The sequence below is a fragment of the Fukomys damarensis genome, unplaced genomic scaffold (assembly GCF_012274545.1).
Source record: "Fukomys damarensis isolate Sample0158 unplaced genomic scaffold, DMR_v1.0_HiC HiC_scaffold_3, whole genome shotgun sequence".
In the NCBI taxonomy this organism is placed as follows: Eukaryota; Metazoa; Chordata; class Mammalia; order Rodentia; family Bathyergidae; genus Fukomys; species Fukomys damarensis.
Genome location: NW_022900915.1, coordinates 46,189,668 through 46,214,804, shown reverse-complemented (window position 1 = coordinate 46,214,804; position 25,137 = coordinate 46,189,668). Strand labels below are relative to the sequence as shown.

Sequence of the window (25,137 nt, the reverse complement as noted above, 5' to 3'; positions counted from 1 at the left end):
TATGCTGTTTGGGGGGTGGGGTTACAGATAAAGCACATCTGACACACATTCGCGGTTACAGAGTTAGAATGTTTGTTAGCAGGTGGGCTCTGTCATAGTAATGGCTCACATATGACACTGGCAACATGTTTATGGGGCAATTTAAAATATGCAGTTTATATCTCATTTGAATTCTGGTGAAATAACAAAACTTCTAGAGGCAAAAACATCCCTGAGCTCAGACATACATGAGGCAGGACAGACCCGGACATGTTGAACAAAGAACATTTCAAGGAGGGAATTTTCCTGTAGTAAATCCAGCTTGAGCCATGGAGACAAAATTCCCCTTTCATTTCGTTTTGTTTTTGATCCAAGTCTATTCTTTAACTCTCAGCAACAGGCTTACATTAGGGCCGGGATTTAGCTCAGTGGTTCAGGGCCCTGCCTTGCAAGCACAAGGACCCGAGTTCAATCCCTGGTACCAAAAGAAAAACAACAAAAAACAAAAACAACAACAACAAAAACAAACAAAACAAAACAAAAACAGACAAACAAAAACAGAAAAGGCTTACATTGACTGGCCTAAGTATAAACCCCTGAGTCTGAAATCATCATGAGTTGCTACGACTCTTGTCTTATAGCCTCTGTGTGTTGTGACACAAGCCACATAAACCAGATTAAGAAGATGGGCCAATTGTCAGTAACATAAAAATTTTTTTGGCGGGGTACCAGGGATTGAACTCGGGTCCTTGCGCTTGCAAGGCAGGCCACTGAACCACTGAGCTAAATCTCCAGCCCACTAACATAAATATTTTAAAGAGGGTCCCACCAGTGCCCCAATCCATGTTTTCCAGTCACCTGGAATACTCCACCAGCTATTAGGGTTTTCATAATGATCCCATTGGCTGTTTAATTAATCCCTTATCTGGAAGGTTTTTGTTTGTTTTGCTTTGTTTTGCACTGAGGATTGAACTTGGGACCCCGTGTGTGTGTGTGTGTGTGTGTGTGTGTGTGTGTGGTACCAGGAATGGAACTGGGGACCTAGTGCTTTCAAGGTAGGCAGCAGAGCCACTGAAGCAAACCCCCAGACCCTTGTCTGACAACTTTTGATTGGTTTGTATAGTAGAAATATTTTTTAAGGGCAATCAGGTTTTCCTTTCTTTGCAGTGAGATCACTGGCCCTCTTGTTTTATAGTACCACCTCAGTAGAAGGCAGAAGGAACCTAAACCCAGGGTCTGAACCTTTATAAGTATCCCAGCAGTAACATGGGCAAATCAAGCAGAGTAGGAGAATCATTTTAGTCTCTTCAGTCTTAAGTGGCACAAGTCCTGGATTGAGTGTCCACAGTTCTGGGGAGGCCTTTACTCGGGTGAGATGAATCCAGGTGAGGATTCCAGTCACTTCGATGGTGGAGGGTGTTGTAAGGACAATGAGATGTGGCCTCTACTACTGCAGATTTAGTCCTTCCTGGGTAAAGCTCTTTATCAGCCCCAAGTCTCCAGGCTGGAATGAGTGGGTTGGACTCACACGAGGAAATGGTAAGTCCTCTCGTACCTTAAAAGGACTTTTTCCTGGACCTGTTGAAGTGCCTGTAAATACATTAACAGGGATTTATTACTTAATTCTGACAAAATGGGGTCCTTGAAGCAGAGGTCAGCCAGACATAATCTCAAAAGAAGTATACCTAGCTTTGTAAGAAGTACAATGCGCATGAAGGAGGGCCAAAGGAAGGTTGAGCCAGTTCTCAACAGTCTCTAAAATCAATTTGAATAGTAGTTTTAAGTGTTCAATGTATCCATTCTACCTGTCCTCAACTCAGAGGCCTGTATGTACAATGGAGCTTCCATTCTATCCCCAAGGCTCTACCTACTGACTGGTACTACTGACACAAAAGTTGGTCAATTATCTGATCCTATACTAATCAGAAGCCCATTCCTGGGGACAGTCTGCAAATGCTTCTTGGCTACTACTTGTCCAGGTCCTCTTTTTGTTCCTATGTTTCCATGCACCCCAAGAATGGGCCTATCATCACTAATAAGTGCCTGTACCACACTGTAGGAAACTTTAGCACAGAGAATTTCATTTCCCAATGTTCTCTTGGGCTTATCCCACTTAACCTGACCCCCGTTTCCCTCTTTCTACCTTGCATGACATTCATTTGAGCACACTGTGGGCACCACATGGTCGTTAAGAAAACTGCATCACAGAGACCAAAGATGAAAAATTAGGCAGGCAAGAGATTAGTCAGTTTTTTTTTTCCCAGGTGGGTAGTGGAGTGCAGCTGCTGAGCTAGTTTTCTTCCCAAGGTAGCTGGTACAATGATCTTTTTCCCTTTCTCACCATCCTTGAGAATGAGGGTGGTCATGAATACCAGGAGTATTACAGTTTATAAAGATGATATCCCCATGTTACAGAGACTCAGGGCAGGTAGGAGATACTCAAGAATCAGAGCTGCAAGAGGGGCCTGACAGTGCATTGACTGGGAGCTTGAAGAAGAGTCTCCATTAAGAGTTTCTGCTAGCCTTGGGAGGCGCCAGGACCCCTGTATCAATGTTGAAGGCTCAGATGCCACTGCTGTTTCCACTGGAGAAATGCGAAGAGGCTCCAAAATGCTTCCTCCTGTAAGGGTCATAGGATGGCCTCCACTGCTAGGTCGACAGGGTTCAAGATTCAAAAGGAGGGGGAAACATGCCCTTAGCACAACAAAGCCACCAGTGGTCAGAGGATGTCCTCAAAACTTGGTTTAAGGAGTCAGAAACCCAAGAGGGAAAGCACTGACAGGCATGGGCAGGGACAGCCCAAGAGGGAAGTCAATAGAAAGCAGATGAGTAAGAACCAGCTAAATTAAATATTCTCCTGAGCCTGGCCACGAGAAGAACACTGAGAGGGCAGAAAGCTGACAAAAGAGATGGACTTGACAATGAAACTCAAATCAGGCGGATCCCAAAGCTGAAAGGCACTAGTCTTATGCCAAGCAGTTGGCCTCAGGTTCAGAGAAGAATGCCCAGGGCATTGTCCTGCAAGATAGAGAATTTGGCCCTGTTCAAACCAGTGAGGTCTGTCCCAAAATATGACACGTGAGGCACAGAAGAGATAATGTTTGGGAGAATAAGACAGATGGGAAAGCTGTCCAGGGAGGGCAAGCAGCAAGAGGCCAGCCACAATTTGGAGAAAGAAGACAGATCTAAGTGTTCAGGAAATGTGGGGGAGTCTGGACAAAGGCCTTAGTGTTTATGTGGTGCACCCTTGAAAGATGAAGCCACAGGCAAAGGGAGGGTTTGTTTCTCTGTGGGAGGAACCACTCACCCAGTTAACTGGCCCAGGGCCTCTCAGCCACTGTAAGGACCGCCTGGGCTTTAGGGTGTATTTATCTCTTCACAAGAACGCCTTCTTGGCCTTTCTTCGATACATCCACAGTACCACAGTGCTACCCTAATCTCCTCCCACAACTCTGGGCGAGTCCCCCTTTTGTCACGGGACATACATAAAGCAATCTGTCATTCGCACTGCTTATTGACGTTCATACTTCATTCATTCATCCGTTCGTTCATGTGTACAGCAATCATTGAGATGTTAAAGACATTCTAAACTTACCCCCAGAGACTTACCAAACGGGCTGGGTACAGCCGGAGCAGACCAGACCAGACAAGGGAGCCACCTCAGTGAGCATTCCGACTTTAGGAGGGGCAGGGAAGGATCCTTGCCATACCCAACGAGCTCCGGAAAATTTGGAGGGATTCTCACGTTTGTCTGCGGTCCCTTCACTGTAGACAGTGACTACCAGGCCCGGGAACATCTCAGGGGCCACCTTCCCTATAGTTTGCTGCCACAGATGGGAGTGACCAGGGTGAGGCTATTCCACCCTTTGCCACCATCTTGCTGGTCTCCAGCTGTTGTGGATGACTGAGTTTGAACAACAGAGATGCACACACTCTGTACCAGATTGCAGCCCTTTGGTATAGATGGCGGTTGAGGAGGGGCTGCTGCCCAGAAAGTTTCCTGGGCAAAGGGAAGCAGTTTGATGTATCCTTTTAAATCATGCTTGCAGTTGGGGGTGCTCAGGGGAGAGCAGGCAGAATTTTACAAAAGTAGAACCGTGCCAGGTTAGTGGGGCCAGAAGGAAGTTTCACACACACTAGGTGATCTATAAAACATCCTGCAACTGCAGGGACTTTTCAGCCAAGCAGGATGCAAGATTTTTGGGTGCTTTGTTGAAGCACAAGCACTTTGTTTAAGCACAGGTACAAACTGGCATTAAGGAACATAAAAGAATCGGGTTGGTTATCACAGTGCATGTCACTGTGGGTTTCTGTGGATACCCCACAGTCCATCGTAGGATTCCTGGCTCAGTTCCTCACACTGGTCCTCAGAAGGCAGCAGCCCATATGCTGGCTGCTGTTAGAGGACACAGACCCCACTACACATTACACACAGAGACCCCAGGCTGGGACGTCCCCCAGTGCACATCACTTGGCTGCATTTCCACGCAGAGGGCCCCCGATCAAACATGTTCTCCTCCACAGACCTGCCCAAGAGTGAAAGCCAGGGATGACTACACTTTTGAAGACAACTTCTACAGTCAGAAATCAAAACAAGTAAATAGGAAAAGCAAAACAAAACAAAAACAAATGGAATGGAAAAAATAAAGTAGCTCTTTCAAAAGGGAGCTGTGAGGAATCAGTTCAGAGAGGTAAAAACCGAGAGCAAATATCAAATTAAACTTGTAAAAAGATCAGTATATTAAAACTGCTTAGTCTAAGAGCTAAATTATGACGACAGGGATATGAAATGGAATAAAATATAAATATAGAAGAAAGTGGAAAAGATAATGAAATTCAGTTCATTTTAGGAGTATAGTAATAATAATAATAATAAGTAAAGGGAATTCTCAAGAAGAAAAGATATGAAATAGTAGAAAGGGAGGGAGAGATTATGGACAGAAATCAAAAATTCTGAAATTAAAAGACTTGCACTCCAAGGCTGAATGATTATTGATCTTCCAAACTGATGAAGGGAGCCGCATCAGGACATAATTGTGAAATTACGAGTAATTATAAATTGACAGTTTAAAAGGTTCAAGTGGTGAAAAATAGTTCACACACTAATTATTAACTTGGGAGTCTGGGTAGAATTTCTGACTGGTCGGAGACTTTCAGGATGTGGGCTGAGCACTGGGATGAGGATGGGAGCCCACAGTCTACACCTTGCCAACTCTCATCAAATGGGGAGATGAAAAGGAGTCATCCTCATACACGCAGGGTCTCAAGTGCTTCCATCCTCTGCGTCCTCTTCAGGACATACTGAAGTTCATGCTCCACCGGGACGTGGAGGAAGTCAAAACAGAGGAGGGCGCAGGACCCAGGAGCATGGAACACAGCGGGCAGGAGCCCGGGAGGGGCGGCACCCAAAGGAGGGTGAGGATGTGACCCAGAACCAAGGTCGGAAGTCCAGGGAGAGGCAGGAGGAACGCGGAGGAGGACACACGTGTGAGGGAGAATTGGACTCCTGAAGTACTTAGGAGTTGTATTAGTGCAAACTACTAATTTAGAAAACAAGATTATTTTGGCATATTAGTTCATTGAGAAAGGCAGTTACCAGGCAGTGAACGAGTTGATGTAATGATCTTCAACTTCCCAGCCTCGAGCCTCAAAACTATCAAAATGAATTTATCATCTTTATGAGTTACCCAGCCTTAAGTACTTTTCCCCAGCCATGCAAGTATAATAGCTCATTCTGCAATAAGTATGTGTTACCAATTTTATCCATTTATTAATTGAATCAGATTATTTCTACTTCGTTTTTTGGCTACTGCAAAAAGTATAAACATTTACATACACATACTTATTTAATTACCTTTTTCTAACTATTTATATTTCTATTAGCCAAATGACTGAATAAGAGGTTAGAGTTGTAGGTCACTGGCAGACCACTTTGCTTAGCAAGTGTGAGGACGGGGGTTCAATCCCCCGTACTTCCAAAAGCAAGTGAACAAACAAAACAACAACAAAGAAAATACAAATTATTTTCTGAAAATTTTGATGATTTTTTAAAAAGTTTCATGTAGAGTCACCACAAATTAATCCCGCTTCTAGATAGTCAACAAAGATTTTATAAAAATATATTTTACAAAAAAGTTATTCACACATACATCTCCAGGGTTTATGTTTTTGTTTTTTGTTTTAAGACAGGATCTTCTATATTTGAAGGGAGGGCAGGGACAAAGGGAAAAATTAGAACCAAAACCTGTCATGTAAAGGTACAAGGTCTCAATAATGAATGTAACAGTACTGTATACCTAAAATGTACCAATAATCTCAATTAAAAATTTAAAAATAGGCAAAATCTTTCAAAAAAAAAAGACAGGGTCTTTCTGCATAGTTCAAGCTGGACTCACTATGTACCCTGGGCAGACCTCAAATTTGTGGCAGTCCTCCTAACCCAGCCTCCCTCCTTTGCTAGCTATATATTAATAAACACATTTTGATGACAGATATGATCCCAAAGAAAATGTCCATCAATGTGTATGAATTAAAGAACAATATTTAAACAATATGAAGGAATATGTGATTTTTGAGGTCTGATGCATGTATGATAGATACATGTGGAAAACCTGGTAAGGAAGAGAAACCAGGTACATAACGCTAAATACTGCACAATTTCATTAACAAGTATCTAAAGCCCTCAAATTTAGGTACATGGAATGTAGATTAATATCTGTGTAAGACTGGTACTGTAAAATAAAGGATGATATTAACAAGAAAGCATTTTTTAGAAAGTAAGGAAATGCTGTGAAATCATGTTGATTATTGAAACCACTGAGAATATTCTAAAAACACACTGAATCTTGCACTTCACACTGGTGACTAATATAGCATGGGAACTATATGGCACTAAACTGCTTATTTAGCTCAGCAGCACAGCACCTGCCTGGCAAGCTCCAGGTCCTAAAGGAGGTCCAGGCAGGCAACTGTGAGGGGGCGAAAGGAGGGCAGGGGTCTGGGGGAAAATGAGAACCAAGACCTGTAATGTAAGTTTACAAGATCCCAGTGAAGAATGTAACGGTACTGTATACCTAAAACATACCAATAAACTTAATGAGAAAAAAATACTCAAAGAAGTAATCAGAAACATGATAGAAGTATTCATATTATGGCTTGGATTTTGCAATATGTACTTAGTGAGCCTTATGTCTGTTTGCTGCAACAAGACCCCAGTATGAGAAACCACCCCATGGATTATGCCCTAAGCAGGCTATGAGCAGTGCAGGTTGAAGTGTTAACCCCACAATTGGCTTGTTTTCAGAAGCGAGTCTGGTTGAAGCCTATGTGCAGAGGTCAGAGTGACTGGAAGCAAAATTCTATTCCCAGAGTTACGATCTTTTACAAAAAGACAAGTTTGACTATTACCCACAACCCTATATTTTGTCTCTTCTGTTCCAAATTCAAGAATGCTTTGTCTATTCTTTTAAAGCCTTGCCTGCATTGGTAATATGTCCACAGCAGCTACAGGCCCTCTCACAGAGCCCCTTTACTACAATCTAACTAGACAACATCACCAATAAATACTGACTGCTCTGGGTGTTCAGGGTCTTTGTTTGTTCCACTTTGCTTGCACAAGCATTGGTCATCCTGGCTCCTGGTATCTCGGTCTCTTTAACTCTAAGTTTTTCTTCTCTCCATCATTGTAGGGTTGAGTAGATCAGAACCTGTCATGGGTCATGTAGGAATGCTGCAGCCCTGCAGTCTGCAGTCACCCATGGTGGACAGAAATGGCTTGCGTTCTACCTGGGTGGACATAGGACCGGATCATCCTGTGCTTGTGAGGTCCACCTCTCATTTGTGTACAGCCTTTGAATCTGTGACTTCATCTGTGATACTTACTTTCTTAGTTGAGGCTTATTCGCTTAGCTGTGAATTTCAGTTTTTTTTTTATTGATACATTCTCATTGCTGATTCTTTCAGTATCAACTACAGCCTACCCATTGTTTAATCTTTTAAAAACATTTGCTTAATTCCTCCTACTACTGTATTTCAATTATGTGTATATTTATGTCCAGTAAATGTGTAGTACATTTCATGAAATTATTTCTTGACTTGGTTTTTATTTTTCCTTAATGATATGTATACATTTTCAAAAAACTCAAAACATTAATCTTAATCTCTTAATACATACATCTTAATAATTTTTCATTTATGTTAATTACATGTTTTATTTTATTTTACATTTCCTTCTATAAGGGAACTCTTCTATTTCATATTACTTACTGTAGCTGACCCCAGGCCCAGGCCCCTCACTGGGGGGACGCCTTTATGGAGCCAGCTCCCTCACACTTTCCCCACCCAGGATCCACTTGTTGTGGACCTGGACCTGCTACTTTGTTCTCCCTGGGCTGGGGGCAAATGAGGGTGAATGACAGAGACACAGAGTCACTTTAACAGTCAGGGAGCCAGAGGATCTTGCCTCTTAGTAGGCAGAGCAGGTGTCCCGAGTCTGGCTCCTCTCACCTTTTTTCACCCAATCAGGGGCACAAACAGTCAAAGTGACACAGATTGATCTCCTTTCCCATATCATCAATAGCTGCTCTGGTAAACACCTGAAACTCAGGTGTCCTCACTTCTCTAGACCCTGCAATATGCCATCACCACTGAGTGCAGCCTTTCTCCTTTGTGCTCACAGTTGAGGCCGATGAGGCTGCAGGTGTCCTCTAGTTTTCCGTACTTATCCAGGCATAACTCTGGAAAAGTTTTCCATATGTGATTTAAAAAACAAATTTTGGTAATGGGGATCAAACTCAGGTCCTTGCTCTTTTGAGGTAGGTGGCTTCAGCACTGAGCTAAATACCCAGCCCTCCACATGTGATTTTAAAGTTTCAAAAATGTTATGGTCACAACACTCCTATCGCTGTTCATTGTACATGAGTACTGGAGGTATTCATTCCATTTGTACAGACTCTGAGTATATTTTAAACTCTAAACATCTATATATTACCTGTGATGTTTCTGATAATTTTACATTATAAGTACCACGTAAAAAATTTAGGCTATATTGCTTACAATCTTTATTTATTTTCTGTGTATGAAAATATCATCATATTTATTAATACTAATCATTTATTAAGCAAAAATTTTAAATAAACACACATGTTTTCACTATTTTATAAGTACTAATGTGGTATTTATTATTATGCTTGTCAGGTCATCATTGTGTTTATCTTTTTGGTCCAAATACATAGACATCTATTTAACTGTAATTGACTTGAAATTCTACAAAATATTTTGAAGCAATTAGATAAATAAAATTTGACTGAATTGTAGATGTGCATTTACTAAAGTTATAATAGTGTGTTGGGCATCCCTTCACTATTCAGACATTGGTTTTTACTGTTTGCTGACGCTGAGAGTCACACAGGGGTAGGGTTTGTTTTTAGAACCTACTAGAGCTGAAAAGTAGAGAGGAGGAGAAACCCACAACCATCACTGTTATAAAGTATTTTTCACTGTGTTGAATGCAAATCCAAATTTTATAGAAAATTGGAGAATGATAGATCAGAGGAGTAGAATCAAACTTCATACTATGTGTTGCTACATTAAACAGAAGGTTTAAAGATTGCAATGCTTTTCTAGTGGAGGCAATGCCATCAATCTTTAGGATTTTATGGGGATAGCAGCAGAGACTTGCCAGCAATGTGCACGGCAGCTTCCCACGGAGGGTTTCCTGGATCTGATCCGTGAAGCATTTGGTATCCCTGAAAGGAAGCAGGTCAAGCTGTCCGCCTGATCTACATCTTCCTGTTCTACTTCCATGAACAGGTCCAGAGTTTGCTGAGGATACAGCGACTTCTCAGAAGAAACTGAGATACACACTGGGCTGACATTAAGCCATCCACAGAGAGACATTCATGGGTTTGCCTGGATCTAATCAGCAGCCAGGGCTTACAGAGAACTGAGGAATTCTTGGAGATCAGAGAAACTCTCCTTCTCTCCTTGAAGAGACAAAGTGCCACGTTCATGCAGCTGCAAATAAATTATTCTGGTGCCAACCCATGGCATGTAGAAGATGACCGGAGCTTCGTGTGGATCTACAGAGCCAGCCAAGAGCAAGGTAGCAGACTTCTGAGACCCTGCACTGAGGACCCAGCTCCACCAGGTCAGGGCTGTGCCTCATTCAAATGGTAACAATACACGAATTGGAAGACTCTACTTATGGTAATTATACAAAAAAATAAAACACAATAACTGGAGTTTTAAGAGGTCAGTTGATATTCTTATTAGACTATAACTATTTTCCTGATAAAAAATATAAGTTTTATCTCAATTGTATTTAATCTCATGTAAATGCCATAACAAAACTATGGAAATATTATAAGTGAAATGTAGAGAAAATATACAGATATCAAGAAACAAAGTTTTCAATTAAAAACAGATAACATCATGAATTAAGGAATCAATTTAAATATGTTTATTTACTCCAGATTCAGCTCATTCATCACACAAACAAATTAGAAAAATTCTGGGTTTATAGTTTACATTCAGTGAATACTTATTAATATTTTGGTCTTTTGTGTACAACATAAATGCCTGGTGTGGAACTAAATAAATGAGAGGTTCTTACTTCTTTGGGGCCTTGAAGGGCAGAGTTTACTGCAAAATAACTACATTATGCCACAGCCTGAAATACATGTTTCTATATTCTCCATTAAATAAAGTTACAGTCATTTTCACACTGACCTTAAAAATATATCCATGTTAATAATTAATACTTTGTTAGCTTTCACAAAATAAGTCACATTGTACTCAATATAAACAATTTTTGTCAAAATTAAAATTGTATGGTAAAATGTTTAATCTATGTAATCAAACAATAGGGTACTATGATGGTAAAATCCCTTTCATAGTATTAAGAATGACATGTATTTTTTATTGCAACAAATACTGGCTTATAACTAAAATCAAATGAGCCAAAAATAATGTATAATGGAATAGATAATATAGCTGTTCACTTTCTTAATTTTACATGATTACTATAAACCTATGATGATGAGAAAATAGTAAGTGCTAGAGTTAATTGGAGATGAATTTAAATTGAAACATAAGATATATTAAAAAATAAAGATTAAAGACAATGGTCCATCTCAAGGGGCAGATTTTACCTTCCCTACCAGCATCATGAAGGCTCTGCTGACTTCCCTGTTGCGCAGGCTGTAGATGAGGGGATTCAGCATGGGTGTGAGGATGGTGTAGAAGGCAGACACCATCTTGTTCTGGGTGGGTGACTGCTCAGACGTGGGCCGCATGTAATTGAAAATCGCTGCTCCAAAGTACATGCCCACCACCATCAGATGGGAGGAGCAGGTGGCAAAAGCTTTTCTGCGACCCTCGCCAGATCCCATCTGCATGACAGCCAGAACACGAGTGTAGGAAGCACTGATGGTTACAACAGGGAAGAGGAGCATAATCACACAGCAGACAAATATCATCCTTTCAAATGTTTTGGTGTCTGTACATGAAAGAGTCAACAGGGCAGGGACATCACAGAAAAATTGGGCTATTTCTCTCGATCTACAATAGGAGAAGGTCAGTACAAATGCAACATCAATTATACCATCGAAGGAGGCAAGAATCCAGGAGGAAGCCGCCATGATGGCACAGAGTTTCTGGCTCATGAGCACCTGGTACCTTAAAGGGTGGCAGATGGCTACATAGAGGTCATAGGCCATTGCAGCCAACAGGAAACACTCAGCTCCAATCAGGGACACATAGAGGAAGATCTGGGTCCCACAGCCTGCCAGCGAGATGGATTTCCTGCCAGACAGAAAGTTGACCGCCATCTTGGGGACAGTGGTACAGACCAGCATGAGGTCCATGAGGGAGAGCTGGCTGAGGAGGAAGTACATGGGCGTGTGCAGCTGGGCGTCCAGAAGGATGAGCAGGACCATGACTGTGTTCCCCACGCAGGCCACTGTGAAGATGGCCAGGACCAGGGTGAAGAGGAAGGTGTGGAAAGGGCTGTGATCGAAGATTCCCAGCAGGATGAAGTCCGAGTTGAAGGTCTGATTCTCCCAGCCCATGGTCAATGATTTCACTGTGCAGATACAACTTATAAGAAGTGGAAAGGATATATCGTGGAAATATTAAAGATTTCATGACTATATGCACATGCCAATAAAATTGAGTATGGGCAGGAAACCTGTTACTCTGGTTCACGGATTATTTTTTTGTGTATGTGAAAGAATAAATATTTTTAGCTTGATATGAGATTGTCAAGTTACATACCTAGCAAGAAAAGCCACTTTCATAGTAAACCCTGTGTGTTTTATCAAAGTCATGTAACGTAGTTTTCATGACAAGTCCACTTGAGTGTTAAGCAGGCTCCTTTCTTGTAGGAGACAAACAAAACTAATAGAAGAAAAGGTTTACTTTGAGTCAGTTTCCAGTGTTTTCAGCCCACAGCTGGCTTCCTTTAATGAGAATCTTTATTTTACAAGGGCATAGAAGTGGAAAGCTTCTCAGTCCATGCTTTCAGGAAGCAGGAAATCTGGCCAAGAGTCAGTGCAGAGGGGCACTGCCGCCGTGCCTGCTGCACCCTTGCTCCGCCCAGGAGTCACCTGTGACACTTCCAGTGGACCAAGCCAGTGACAAGGTGAGGGGCTCCGTCAGCTCAGCACTTAGCCCAGGGCCAGCCTCGAACAAACCGTGACAGATAGGTAACGAGCAGATAATTTATGCATAACTACACTAATATCACGACAGCACTCCTGCATTTCTGGGCATTCGACGACTTTGCTCCATTTTCTATGGAACTGAACACAACACACAAAAATGATAATAAAATGATGATTCAGAGCAAATTAAAGAAGGAATGAAGTAAAACAAGACCTGTTTAGTCAAATGTTAGGTAAACAGGAATTTGAGATACCAACATAAGAAGTGTATTAACTGACAGAAGTTTCTACTAGTCCTTAGTCACCAAGACGTTTCTTTTCATTTAGAACTAAACATTAAGTGTGTCCCTGAGACAACCTGGTGCACCAGATTTTACTAAAGATTCTGGATCCAGAGGAACCTAATTTAAGCTTCTACAGATTATTTCCTGCATGATCTTAGGGGATTGTGAGAGTTTCTGAGCTTCACTTTATGCTCTCTCTATGTGGATGTGTATCATGTCTATAAGATAAAGAGTTACAGAGATTAAATCAAATCATAAAGTATTTAAAACATTATCTACTTAGTTTGTATAATTCTTTAAAATTAAATTGTATCAGAGGCAATAAAGCCTGTTTTACTTTACCTATGGAGCATTGTCTTTGATAGAAACTTCGATTTCCTTCCACAGAACTTCATAAGAGCATCTCAGGGGCTGGGGTGCATCCCACTGCTAGGGCTCATGCTCAGTGTCTGCTAGACCTGTGTTTGTCCTCAGCACCAATTCTACAAATGAATATTTCTTTGGTTAAAAGTAGCATTTTTTATTCTTTTATTTCATTTTTGTTCCTCTATTTCCATGGGACAAATAATTCACTTCCTTTATTTCTCCTCCTGTGCCACATTTCAAACATAAGATTTATGTTCTCTGATTATTTATTTGTTCAATCATCACAATTCTGTGAACAAACCCGCATTCCAATTATAGGTCATTACATTTTCACTTCCTAATTAGCTCTACCTGCTCTATAAGCTATTTCTTTGCAGTTCCATTATTTAGCAATAAGCTAAGCTTCTGTTGTGTGGATAAGAATAACCTGTGCTGCTTGTTTATGTATACATATACATATATACATACATTGTCTTCCCTTTTATAACATTGCTAATTGTATTTTCTCCTCAGTAACTGCACTTTCTCATACTTATTTTTCATTGACACATAATACGTCTGGGGTGTAGATCAGCAGTAGAGTACCACCTCCCTCAGCTGTGTCGGGCCCTGGGTTAAATTCCCCCTCAAACTCACACGAATGCCTTCAGCTACAGATATCATAAATGAAGAGGAAGCACAGGAGTTTGAGCTCTGGGTCTATGATAATGTGCTTCATTGCTCTGTTTGTTTTGTATTGATCTAATCACAAGTCTGCTATGTCATGAATTTTATTAAATCCCTTCTAGTATGGGTGAATAGTCTTTAATGTATTGGTTCAAAACACATTGAAATAATGTGATTACATTATCTAAATCACTCACTCTACTTTGATTAATTAGAGGGCACAACACTCAGTACAGTGATATTTGGAGGAAAAGGCAAATTGGACGTAATGTGGTGGCAGGTTACTGAAGGGACAGTTTGTTTTGAAAGAACAAATGTTGGAACTGTACAGAAGCTGGAGGAGGAAGGGGTGAGGGAGGGGTGAATAAGATAGAAGCAATGATAAGACGCTGATTTGGATCACTGAGTCCCCACCTCTGCCGAGGTGCACAACACTCCTCCGTCAAACTCTGGCCTTCAAGGTTTTAAAACAACAAAACAAAACAAAACTTGGCATAATGTTAGAGATAAAAATGGCCTGCTAAACAAACCACGCCAAAACTTTGACAATCATGAAATGCATGCCTACAAATAAAACATTCCACACATGTCCACAAGAAAGGTTAGTGCCCTTCAGAAAGGCTCGAAGGTGCCCCAGAGCAAAGAGCCTTCACATCTGCACCCCTGAGACTGTGGGTAAGTTAATCCTGTTCTTCAGTCCACCCACTGTGTTACTTGGGTTTTCCCAAAACCCCAATGGATTCCTCACTCCTACCTGCAGGAGCACCTGTGGCTCAGGTTTTCTACAGAACAGACTTGTGTCTACTCACTGGTTGTTTGTGATATATTTCGGGAAGTTGTGCAAGTATCTGTGTATTTTAGGTCATTTGCTCTGTTTTCACTCTGACTCTGCAGACTTCTTATGGATCTTATAGGTTCCCATTTCTCTCTCTCTCTCTCTCTCTCTCTCTGTCTCTCTAGTGTTTTCCTCCTATCTCCACCTCCTCTTTGTCTTCCTCTCTCCCCTTCTTCTCTGTCTCCTCCCCCCATCTTCTGCCCCCTCCCTCCCGGGTCTCACTACATACCCCAAACTGGCCTCAAACTTACAGCACCCTTGTCTCAGCCTCCCACTTGCTGGCCTTACAGGCTTGTGCCACCAGACCCCACTGATCTTAAAGAGCTCCACATCCCCCAAGAGTGAGCTTTCTCAGAAGGCTTCCTTATTTAAAACATTGCTTTTCTATAGACCTTTGACTCCGCGTATCGCATCTCATTCCAGTTCCTATAGAGCATGCGTGCACACTAACACACACTCACACTCACACTCACACTCACACACCTTACTCTGTTTCTTTCTCGATCCTGTACTTATCAAACTCTGCACACATTGACCTCAGAGAAGACATGGTTTCTATCCCTGTCCTGCATGGATAGCACATACCAGAAGCCTTCAGACAACAGTGCATCACCAGCCTACTGAGAATGTCTCTACAGTTAAAAAAAAAAAATGTTTCTTCATCCCTCACCAGGTCGTCTTAAAGGAGTAACTTAATTCTTATAATCCCTCATCAGTGTTTCATCATATAAATATCTTAAAGTGCTATTAATATTGCTATTCAAATATAGTCTCCTTTACTTTTGGATAATTTCACAGTATACTCCACTCTTGCCAAATACTTGGGGAAATTTTCCATTTTCATTCTTCAGTTGCTGGTTTCTATGGCTAAGCTATGCCCTTTCCTTGCATGCTCTTAAACAAGGGCAGTTTACACACAGGGAGTCGTCAGGTGGAAAGTGTGAAGAGGGACCAGGCCCGAGGGAGCTTCTCACGGTGCTTCCTGAGTAGCCACATTCGTATCACTGTTAATAATCCAGTTACTTCAGTAGGCATCTTACAGCATTAATTCACTTAGGCTTAAAATATAAGAAACAGAAGAAACATTTCACTCTATTAAAGAACGTAAAGAATGAACTGCACATCAACATGGCAAAACACGTGACTATCTGGAGAAATTTAAAATATCAAAATTCCTAATACATAACTCTTAAATAAAATGTGCCACCACATTCTCTGGTTGAACTCCAGAATGCCTACAACATCTAAGTATTTTAGAATACCGGCCTTACCTTTGCCATGTCTCCAGTGAGACATGCTCGGTGCAGTACAGCTGACAATGTTTAAATTTGTGTGAAAGTCTGCACAGCACAATGTTAGTGAGTCACGTGTGATTCAATTTCTAAATCCTCCAGGGAACCAGTCCCTTGTCTGCACTTACAACTCTCTGTGCTGTCATCCACGTTTTCTCCAGCGGCTTCATATAATTTACTTTCAAACTTGAAAACGTAACTCCACATTTAAGATCTAAAAGAAGCTATTTTATTGATGAATAATACAAAGTACCTAGGTTTGCTTTTAGCTCCTGCTTTATTCACATATTAGGGCTCCATTTTAACTCTCTTTTTAACATCGCACAGTTTTTTTTCTTTATATTTATTGAGTTTATTGGTACATTCTAGGTATGCAGTACAGTTACATTGATTACTGGGATCTTTTACCTTTACATCTCATAGTTTTGAACTTTCTATAAGACCATAAAGTTAGCAAGAAAGATTTATTTAAAGATGGCTTACCCAAAGAGATCAATAGAGAGGCCACAGATACATAATAGATTTTACATATATAGATGATGATAGATAATTGGTAGGTAGGTAGATGACAGAGAGACAGACATACATTGTCAAAATTGTTTGGATCACTAGTGCATGGCAGAAACAATACTCTAAGCTTCCCAAGCCAGTCCATTAATATATTGTGCTTTAGCCATACTTGATTTTGGATATTTCAGTTATGTTATATGAAGACTTTACCTGAGTGAAGTTTTGATGATTTGAGGGAAAGCAATTGAAATGTCTGTGTGTGTGTGTGTGTGTGTGTGTGTGTGAGAGAGAGAGAGCGAGAGAGAGAGAGAGAGAGAGAGAGAGAGAGAGAGAGAAACAAATATAACCTCCAACTCATTCAGAATGCACTAGTTCAAGGATCAGCCAAAATACACCCATGTGCTCACCTCTTTGCTAAGATTTTCAGATGAGCTCTTTCTAAATGAAAACATGAGTTCAGGAGGATTTCGGGCTCTGGCTCTCTGAGCTGAGCAGCTTTTTGAGATCTTGTCCCAAACTGAAAATCAGGGCAGATTATACAGATCAAGAGGAGACATTGTGTTCAGCCTCCATTATCATGGAGGGAAAGTGAGAGCTGAAAAATTACCACATTGATTACAGCCCCTAAGTTTGGGGAAGATTCTTTACTCAAAAACAGACAATTGGAGCTGAAGTTGTTAAACATGGGCCCCATGGACGGCTCCTCTGTGATGTTTCAGTTCTGTGATCCGTGTGCCTGTGTGTTCACACCTAATGTCCATGCATCTTGATGGTGATTTACAGTGCTTTAAACAACGGTGCCCTCTTAGGATCTGTGCTCAATCCTCGTCTCCCCTGCATAGCACTCACAGCCTTGTCCTCCGGATTCTTGGTGCTTAAGTCCTGGGATGTGGCTCTCTGGAAGGAAATGCACACCGCATAACGGACTCGGGGTTGCTGTAGCCTATTCTTGCCCATCTGCACCTTCTGTCTTCCGGGATGGAACGCTCCGCTCCCCTGGAGAACACAGGCACGGACGTCACTGTGCAGGCAGAGCCCGGGCGGGCACCGGACACTACAGAGTGGGTGATGGTGTGGGCCCCCAGCCACGCAGCGGCGAGCAGTGGCTTCCTACGGATGGCGGATCACTCAGTTTACGGTTTTGATAGAGAAGCACAAGCAGAAGAAGGAAAAATTTGCTAGATACCTAAGAGTGGAAGAAATATTTTTAATATATTTTTGTTCAGTATAAGCCTCCAAAGCTTTCTATCCCTAGAAAATTACTCAGAAATGTTTACAACTTATTATGTACTTGCTTAAAATCTGTTAAATGTCTGTACAGTATTAATTTATGCATGCCTATGGAAATATTCATTTATATATCACCTTTTGAAAAAGTTTCATCATAATCAAGTAATTTTAGTACTATATATATATAATCATTTTTTACATTTTCAAATATATTAGAGTCAGTTTTAGCAACTCAAAAGTTCTACACAATATTTTGCAATTCATTCATAATAACTTTACTGTGTTCTCAAAACGGTATTCCTGGTGATTCTTTTCCAACATGCTTTTATTCTTGTTGATATGTGGTTATATTTATTGACCTGTATTACATGTAGATATCTATTGTTGTCCTTCCTGAATTTTCTTATTAATGTATTTGCTGCTATATCATTTCAATCAGCGAAAAATGAAATTTCCTCTTGCTTACAGTTTTGCCAGAATTTAGCATTTTCAGTAATTCTTAATTTCAGCCATGATATTTAATTGGCAGAGACAGCTCCTTAATATGTGGATTTGCAATTCCTTAATGGTCTATCATGTTGCAAAAAAGAAGAATAATATAAGACTGACAGGAGTCCATGAAAAAGCAGCAGAATGTATAAATGACATTAAAAAATCTGTTAAAAGAATTAATTACAGAAAACTTTGCAAAAAGAGCAAAAGAATTTGAAATGCATATGAGTGAATCATATAGGACTCCAAATAGCCACAAGCAAAACAAATCTACACCAAAACATTTAATAATCAAGATCCCAGAAACCCAATATTACAAAATGCTACAAGCAATTAGAGAAAAGAAAGAAATCATGTACAAAGTAAAGCCCATCAGAATCACAGCAGGCTTCTCCAGCCAAACCAAGTCAAGGAGAACCTGGAGCAAGGTATTTCAAGGCCTAAAAGACAAGCTCCAATGTAGAATGATGTATCCTGTATATCTATCTTCCAAAATTGATGGGGAAATAAGATAGTTCCAGGACATGTTGGACATCTTTTCATTGCTGACTTATCATCTGTGATGGAAGGCTGCAGGGATTGAGCCAGAAGGCTGAAGAGTGTGCACTGGAAGCCAGGAGATGGCATCCAAGGTGAAAGGAAAGACTGGAGCACTTCCAAAGCAGACAGAAGAGAGCCTTCCTTCTTTGTTTCTGTTCTCTGCCATCTGGCAATGATCCTCCATTGGTTGGCTCTTCCACATCTAAAACCATGCTGAGCCAATTTAGTCAGGCATTACTTATTCAAGCTGACACAGTCCATCAACAATCACAATGTGTAAATCCAGTGTATGTAGCAAAAGGAAACGTATGGAAGCAAATGCACAGAACCATGCAGTACCCAGTGTCCATTACAGGAAAAGCTCAGTTTCACAAGCAATAGTTTTATGTTTCAGTAATGCTATGATCTTAGCGGAATTTCTATAACTTTCCATATAATTAACATTATTATTTATTCTGATAAATTAGTGATTCTCCTGTACAAAGTCATACTTATGAGAAGTATTAGCTAGACGAAAATAAAATTACTGTATGTTAAAAACAAAACATAGAAATAGGCTACTGTGATGGAAAAATATTTCTCATACACTTGTGTTCATTATTTTAAAAAAGTTTTAGAGTTCTGTACTTCCTTTCCATGCAAGTATTTATTTAGAGTAACACACTAGAATTTAAAACAGAAATGAAATATTGATCAGAAAGTATGTATGTTCTTGGATGACAGGAGAAAGAGGAGGAAGACAAAGAACTTTGAACAGAAAAGAAGATTTGCCCTACACACAACACAATTTGAGCTGCTGCAAGACCAACAGGGCTGTGCCCGGCAAGTCCGGGGTTGTTCTCTACTATGTGCTCTTTGGAGTTCAGGTCCAGGCTGTCAGAAACTCTGTGTAGGCCACCAGTCAGTAATTTGCAAGCTGTGCATTGTGGACAAGTCGTGGCCTCTTGTGCAGCCTCATTGCCATGTCCTAATCTTTTGCATCATGTTTATGGTTATTAAATATTGAATCTTTTGGTATAAAGTATAATTTTCCAGAACAAATATGAATTGTCAGTGTTGCATTGCATTGGTTAAATTTACAAATATAAGCACTTAGCAGACTCTGTAGCAATGAAAATTAGGCTATTTACTCTGCATTATTTGCCTCCCTATCAGCTTCCTGAAAGCTCTGCTGACTTCCCTGTTGCACAGGCTGTAGAAGAGGGGAATCAGTATGGGTGTGAGGATGGTGTAGAAGGCGGACACCATCTTGTCCTGGGTGTACGACCACTCAGACATGGGCCTCATCTAGATGAACATCGCTGCTCCACTGTACATACCCAGTACCATCAGGTGGGAGGAGCAGGTGGCAAAAGCTTTTCTGTGACCCTCGCCCAATCCCATGCAGATGACAGCCAGAAGAACACGAGTTTTGGAAGCAGTGATAGTTGCTATGGGGAAGAGGAGCACAATCACACAGCAGAAAAATATTGTGTGTTCAAATGTCTTGGTGTCTTTGCATGAAAGAGTGAGCAGGGCAGGGACATCACAGGAAAAGTAGGGTATTTCCTGGCCATGACAGTATGGGAAGGACATGGCAACTATAATGATAATGATACCATCCAGTAATCCAAGAATCCACGAGGAAGCTTCCAAGAAGGCACAGAGTTTCGGACTCATGAGTAATGGATACCTTAGAGGGAGACAAATAGCTACGTAGGGATCATAGGCCATTGCAGGCAGCAGGAAACACTCGGCTCTGAGCAGGGACACATAGAGGAAGATCTGAGTCCCACAGCCTGCCAGGGAGATGGATTTCCTGCCACACAGGAAGTTGACCGCCATCTTGAGCACAGTGGTGCTGATCAGCATGAGGTCCATGAGGGAGAGCTGACTGAGGAGGACGTACATGGGCGTGTGCAGCTGGGCGTCCAGGAGCAGGACCATGGCTGTGTTCCCTGTGCAGGCCACTGTGAAGATGACCAGGACCAGGGTGAACAGGAAGGTTTGGATGGGGCTGTGATCAAAGATCCCCAGCAGGATGAAGTCTGATTTGGAGGTCTGATTGTTCCAGCCCATGGGGAGTGAATTTTCTGTGGAAAGCACATGTAACAAGTGGGTAGGGCTGAGTAACAGAGACATTGTGTTTACTTTTTTCATTTTTTACTTTCTGTCAGACCAGTATATTCTCTCAGTATACCTTCACATTTAATGGTGATTTAGTTAAATAATGCTCTCTTTGTCATGTAGAGTAAAAATCTGTTTTCTTAATACCGTGCAAATTTTTTAAATTATTACTTTATTATCTTTTTTTTCAGCTTTAATTGAGTTTATTGGTACATTTTAGAAATACAGTACAGTTACATTCATTGTTAAGATCCCAACTTTATTATCTTTTTATCCTCACTTTCTAATAGGAATTTCTTTTTAAATTAGCTGTGTTATTTTATATTCACTTTAAATTAATTTGGGGTAATTTTGCCTTCTCAAGACATTTCATACATTAAACGTGTTACAATTAAGAAAACTATTTCATTTTTATCGTAAATCGCACTCTGTATTCATATTTTCTGACATTTATATTTCATTTTCTGTTTTTTTCTATAGAAAGATGATTTTAACATAATTTCTTCCACCTCGTTTGAAGTATTGCTGTATGCATGCACCTTCTCTTTTTCCATCAATACCCATGATGGTGATAATCCTGTTTCAAATTATTTAATTATGGGAGGGGTAGAGGAAAGGTAAAAAGAGAAAGGAAAATATGCGTCCGCTTGTTTCCTGTGCTGACAACGCCACTGCTGCGCACAGTTCTTGTCTCTACCCTGCGGGACAGCATTGGCATGGCCTGGGAAAACGGCGTGTCAGTTCCCAGGTGGGAACTCTTCCGAGATCCAGGCTGAGGAAACCATAATAGGTCTCACAGGGGAGGCCTCTACCCTCACCTTTCCCTGCAGCCCGGCCCCTGGGAGCAGCGGTCACCATGAAAGGTGAAGACTTTGCTGTTATCCCCAGAACAGACACTGTGTAAGGAGGCAGCACAGCCCTGAGAGTAGGCCTCCTCTTCTTCCCGAGAGAGTTTGAATCAGTGTGTTGCCAAGCTTAAATTAGCTGAAAAATAAAAAAGAGCTAAAAGGATATTAACTCAAAAGAATACCTTTCTGAAGATTAACAGAGTAGAACACGGGTGTGAGTACAACCCGGAGAACCCCACACTGCTGTCAGAGCTGAGAGAGGGGAGAGCTAGGAACTGCGTGGAAGCGCTGTCACGGCTTGGACTGGGATCTCCCGATGGTGGGGACCGCGGAACACTAGCGTGGAGTTCCAGAACATCATAGCCAGAGAGGCGGCCTGTTCATCCAGTAATTCTACGTGATGTGCACTTTATAACCATCATTTTGATCGGGCTAGAACATTTTTCCCTTTCCTTCTCTTCTTAGAGCTTATGCTGTACAATAACATGCAATCCTCTCATTAGAAAAGGGAGAATTAATTAATTTTAATATTTATAGAAGGTTCTGACATAAATGTCTTTCTGTTTGTAACATCTACTTGTGTTATTTTCAAATAATTAATATCTTTTCTAATGACAAGAAAAAATGATGTGGTATGTTCTTTTAATAATAGCAATGGACCTCTGGGTTTTATGAACAACAAAATGTGATCATATTTCTTAAGAAGATAAAATTTGGAAATATTTTCATTTATTAGTTCAGAACTTTAATATAAACTACTTACCTAAATTATAATTCTCTTCATATGTCTATAAAAATCTATTGAACTGTAGAAGAGGTTTCAGACATTACAACTTAGTTTTTATTACTGATGGAGATATAGTAAAACATTTAATGCCACTTCGGAATCACTGCTTATAGGTTCACACAAGGAAAAATAAAATACAGCTGAATATATGTGTCCTACTCAGTGGCTCAATACATGGAACTCATGATTTCCAAGATCCTCCACTCTGCACATGTTCGGCTACTTGAACTGCACACCTCAGGAATATTTGCACTGCTGCATAAACCTTTACATTTGCTACACACAAAGTTTTATGACTTAAACTTCATAAATATTTCAAGGGGGAAATAGAGAGGAGTCACGTGCTTTCACATTATTGTTGAAATACTCTTTTTGGTACAAATATATTAAATTGCTGTGTTTATAACATATATATTACATCATTTCAAAAATATGTTTATCCTGTACAAGGACAGTTTTCTTATGATCACCTTGGTTAAATTACTTTATACTTCTTCAAATAGGTTGATACTAAAATATATGACAGGACTGATTGGGACTATCTTTCTTTGAACACAAGGATTTTGCCTTGTTTTAATGCATGGTGGCCAAACGGTTCCTACAGAGTGGGAGAGAGGGTAAGGTGACTTGCAGGGCTGACCAAAGAGGGCACCATTTACTGAAGTGCACTCTATCTGCATGCACCTTGGCTCCTCCTTCTGCTCCGTGCTTTCCACACAGGACTGGCTCACACCAAACCCTTGGTCTTCCCCTCACTGAGTCCATGAAGAACATGAAGTTACAGCTGAAGGCAACGCTTTCTTCGACATGATGATCTGTACCCCTGTGACTGTCTCCCAGGTGCTCACCATGACAGCATCATCTCTGGTTTCCCCACCATCCTCTGGACTTTGCTATGCAACATCTTTGGGGACAGGAAAAGTCCAGCTCTCATAGGCTCAGAGTACACCTCAGCTTGGTCTCTCATGTCAACATTCCTGGGATGCAAGGGGCAGCATCACCACTGAAAAGGCTGATGCAGCTGTGGAATAACTCCTCACTCCTGGAGTTCTGTTACTCCTAATGTTAGACATTATTAGAATATTCACAAGGAAAAAATATCTTGAAAATCAAGTGAGAGAAATCTCATAGAGTTGAGACACCTGTGAATCACATTTTTGACAGCACTACTTGCTGCTCTTAAGGACCATTACAACGTGGAGTAAGTGGATAAGACTTTTCCATTCTTAATTCCCAGGCATCTACCATCCTCTGGAGTCGTGGATCCTCCCAAATCAGAGCAGATGTGGGATGGATGGAGAAAACAGAACCACAGTGACAGAGTTCATCCTCTTGGGGCTCTCGGGCTCTCCCTCCCTGCGGCTCACACTCTTCGTGACGTTCCTCACGGTGTACCTGCTCTCCCTCCTGGGGAACACCCTCATCATCCTCATCGTTCTCACGGACCCCACCCTCCAGACACCCATGTACACCTTCTTGGGGAACCTGTCCTTCCTGGAGATCTGGTACACGACAGCCACAGTGCCTAAGCTGCTGGCCACCTGCCTCTCCGAAGCGGTCACCATCTCTGTTCCGGGATGCATTGCCCAGTTCTATTTCTTCTTCTCCTTGGGAGCCACAGAGTGCATCCTGCTCGCCGTGATGGCCTATGACCGGTACGTTGCCATATGCAGCCCTCTGCGCTATGCACTTCTCATGAATGCTCACATCTGCCTCAGGTTTTCTGCTGGATCCTGGACTGGGGGCTTCACTGTTACTCTCCCAACTACCATACTTGTCTCTCGTCTCAATTTTTGTGGCCCCCAGAGGATCAACCATTTCTTCTGTGACTCAGACCCCATTTCTAAGCTCTCCTGCTCAGACACATACTTTGTGGAGACCGTGGGCTACACGTGTACCTCTGTTTTTATTCTCAGTTCTTTCCTTCTTACTTTCTCCTCTTATGCCAATATTGTGGCCACAGTAGTCAGGCTGGCTTCCAGAGAGGCTCGGAAGAAAACTTTCTCCACCTGTGCCTCCCACCTCACTGTGGTTACCATCTACTATGGCACCCTCATGTTTGCCTACGTCCGCCCTCCGGCCAAGTACAACTTCACCATTGGCAAAGTGGTGTCCGTGTTCTACTGTGTGCTCACCCCACTGGTAAACCCTCTGATCTACACCCTGAGAAACCAGGAGGTGAAGAAAGCTGTCAGGAAAGTTCTGGCACAAAAAGCATTTTTCTTCACTAGAAATACCAAGAAATTTTGATAAATCAACAGAGTTTATCCTGGCCGAGTGAATGCTAAAATCTATTTTAAAAGATCAGTAATAGAAATAATATTATTAGATACATGTCATTTAATATGACAACCTTTTTGCAGTTGCACTTTTGTTTTGAATTCTATTCTGTACTTACTCTATTTATGGCTGCCTTAATACAATGCCACAATGACAGAAAGATTAATAACACAGGATTCTTGCCCAAAAGACATTCACAGGTGAATATGGCTGGTTCAGTCTCAGTTGCTTTAGTTGCATATTTTTATAACTTTAGCAGA

The 25,137-nt window shown here is 41.2% G+C and overlaps 2 protein-coding genes and 1 pseudogene across 2 annotated transcripts; 1 reads left to right on the top strand and 2 right to left on the bottom strand.

Moving 5' to 3' along the window:
- Window positions 1-11,111: 11,111 nt before the first annotated feature.
- On the bottom strand, window positions 11,112-12,047 carry LOC104858203 (olfactory receptor 2M3). The gene has a single exon (XM_010618293.1). The coding sequence runs from the start codon at window positions 12,045-12,047 to the stop codon at window positions 11,112-11,114; it is 936 nt and encodes a 311-aa protein (XP_010616595.1).
- A 7,901-nt stretch (window positions 12,048-19,948) lies between these two features.
- Window positions 19,949-20,914, bottom strand: LOC104858202 (annotated as a pseudogene).
- Window positions 20,915-23,887: 2,973 nt separating this feature from the next.
- LOC104858201 (olfactory receptor 6F1) lies at window positions 23,888-24,847 on the top strand. Its single transcript, XM_010618292.1, has one exon. It carries the CDS (start codon window positions 23,888-23,890, stop codon window positions 24,845-24,847), a length of 960 nt encoding a protein of 319 aa, XP_010616594.1.
- The last annotated feature ends 290 nt before the right edge of the window (window positions 24,848-25,137 follow it).

Bases quoted from the DNA above. Each gene is read 5' to 3' on its own strand.
- LOC104858201 (XM_010618292.1), top strand. From the start codon at position 23,888: ATGGATGGAGAAAACAGAACCACAGTGACAGAGTTCATCCTCTTGGGG.
- LOC104858203 (XM_010618293.1), bottom strand. From the start codon at position 12,047: ATGGGCTGGGAGAATCAGACCTTCAACTCGGACTTCATCCTGCTGGGA.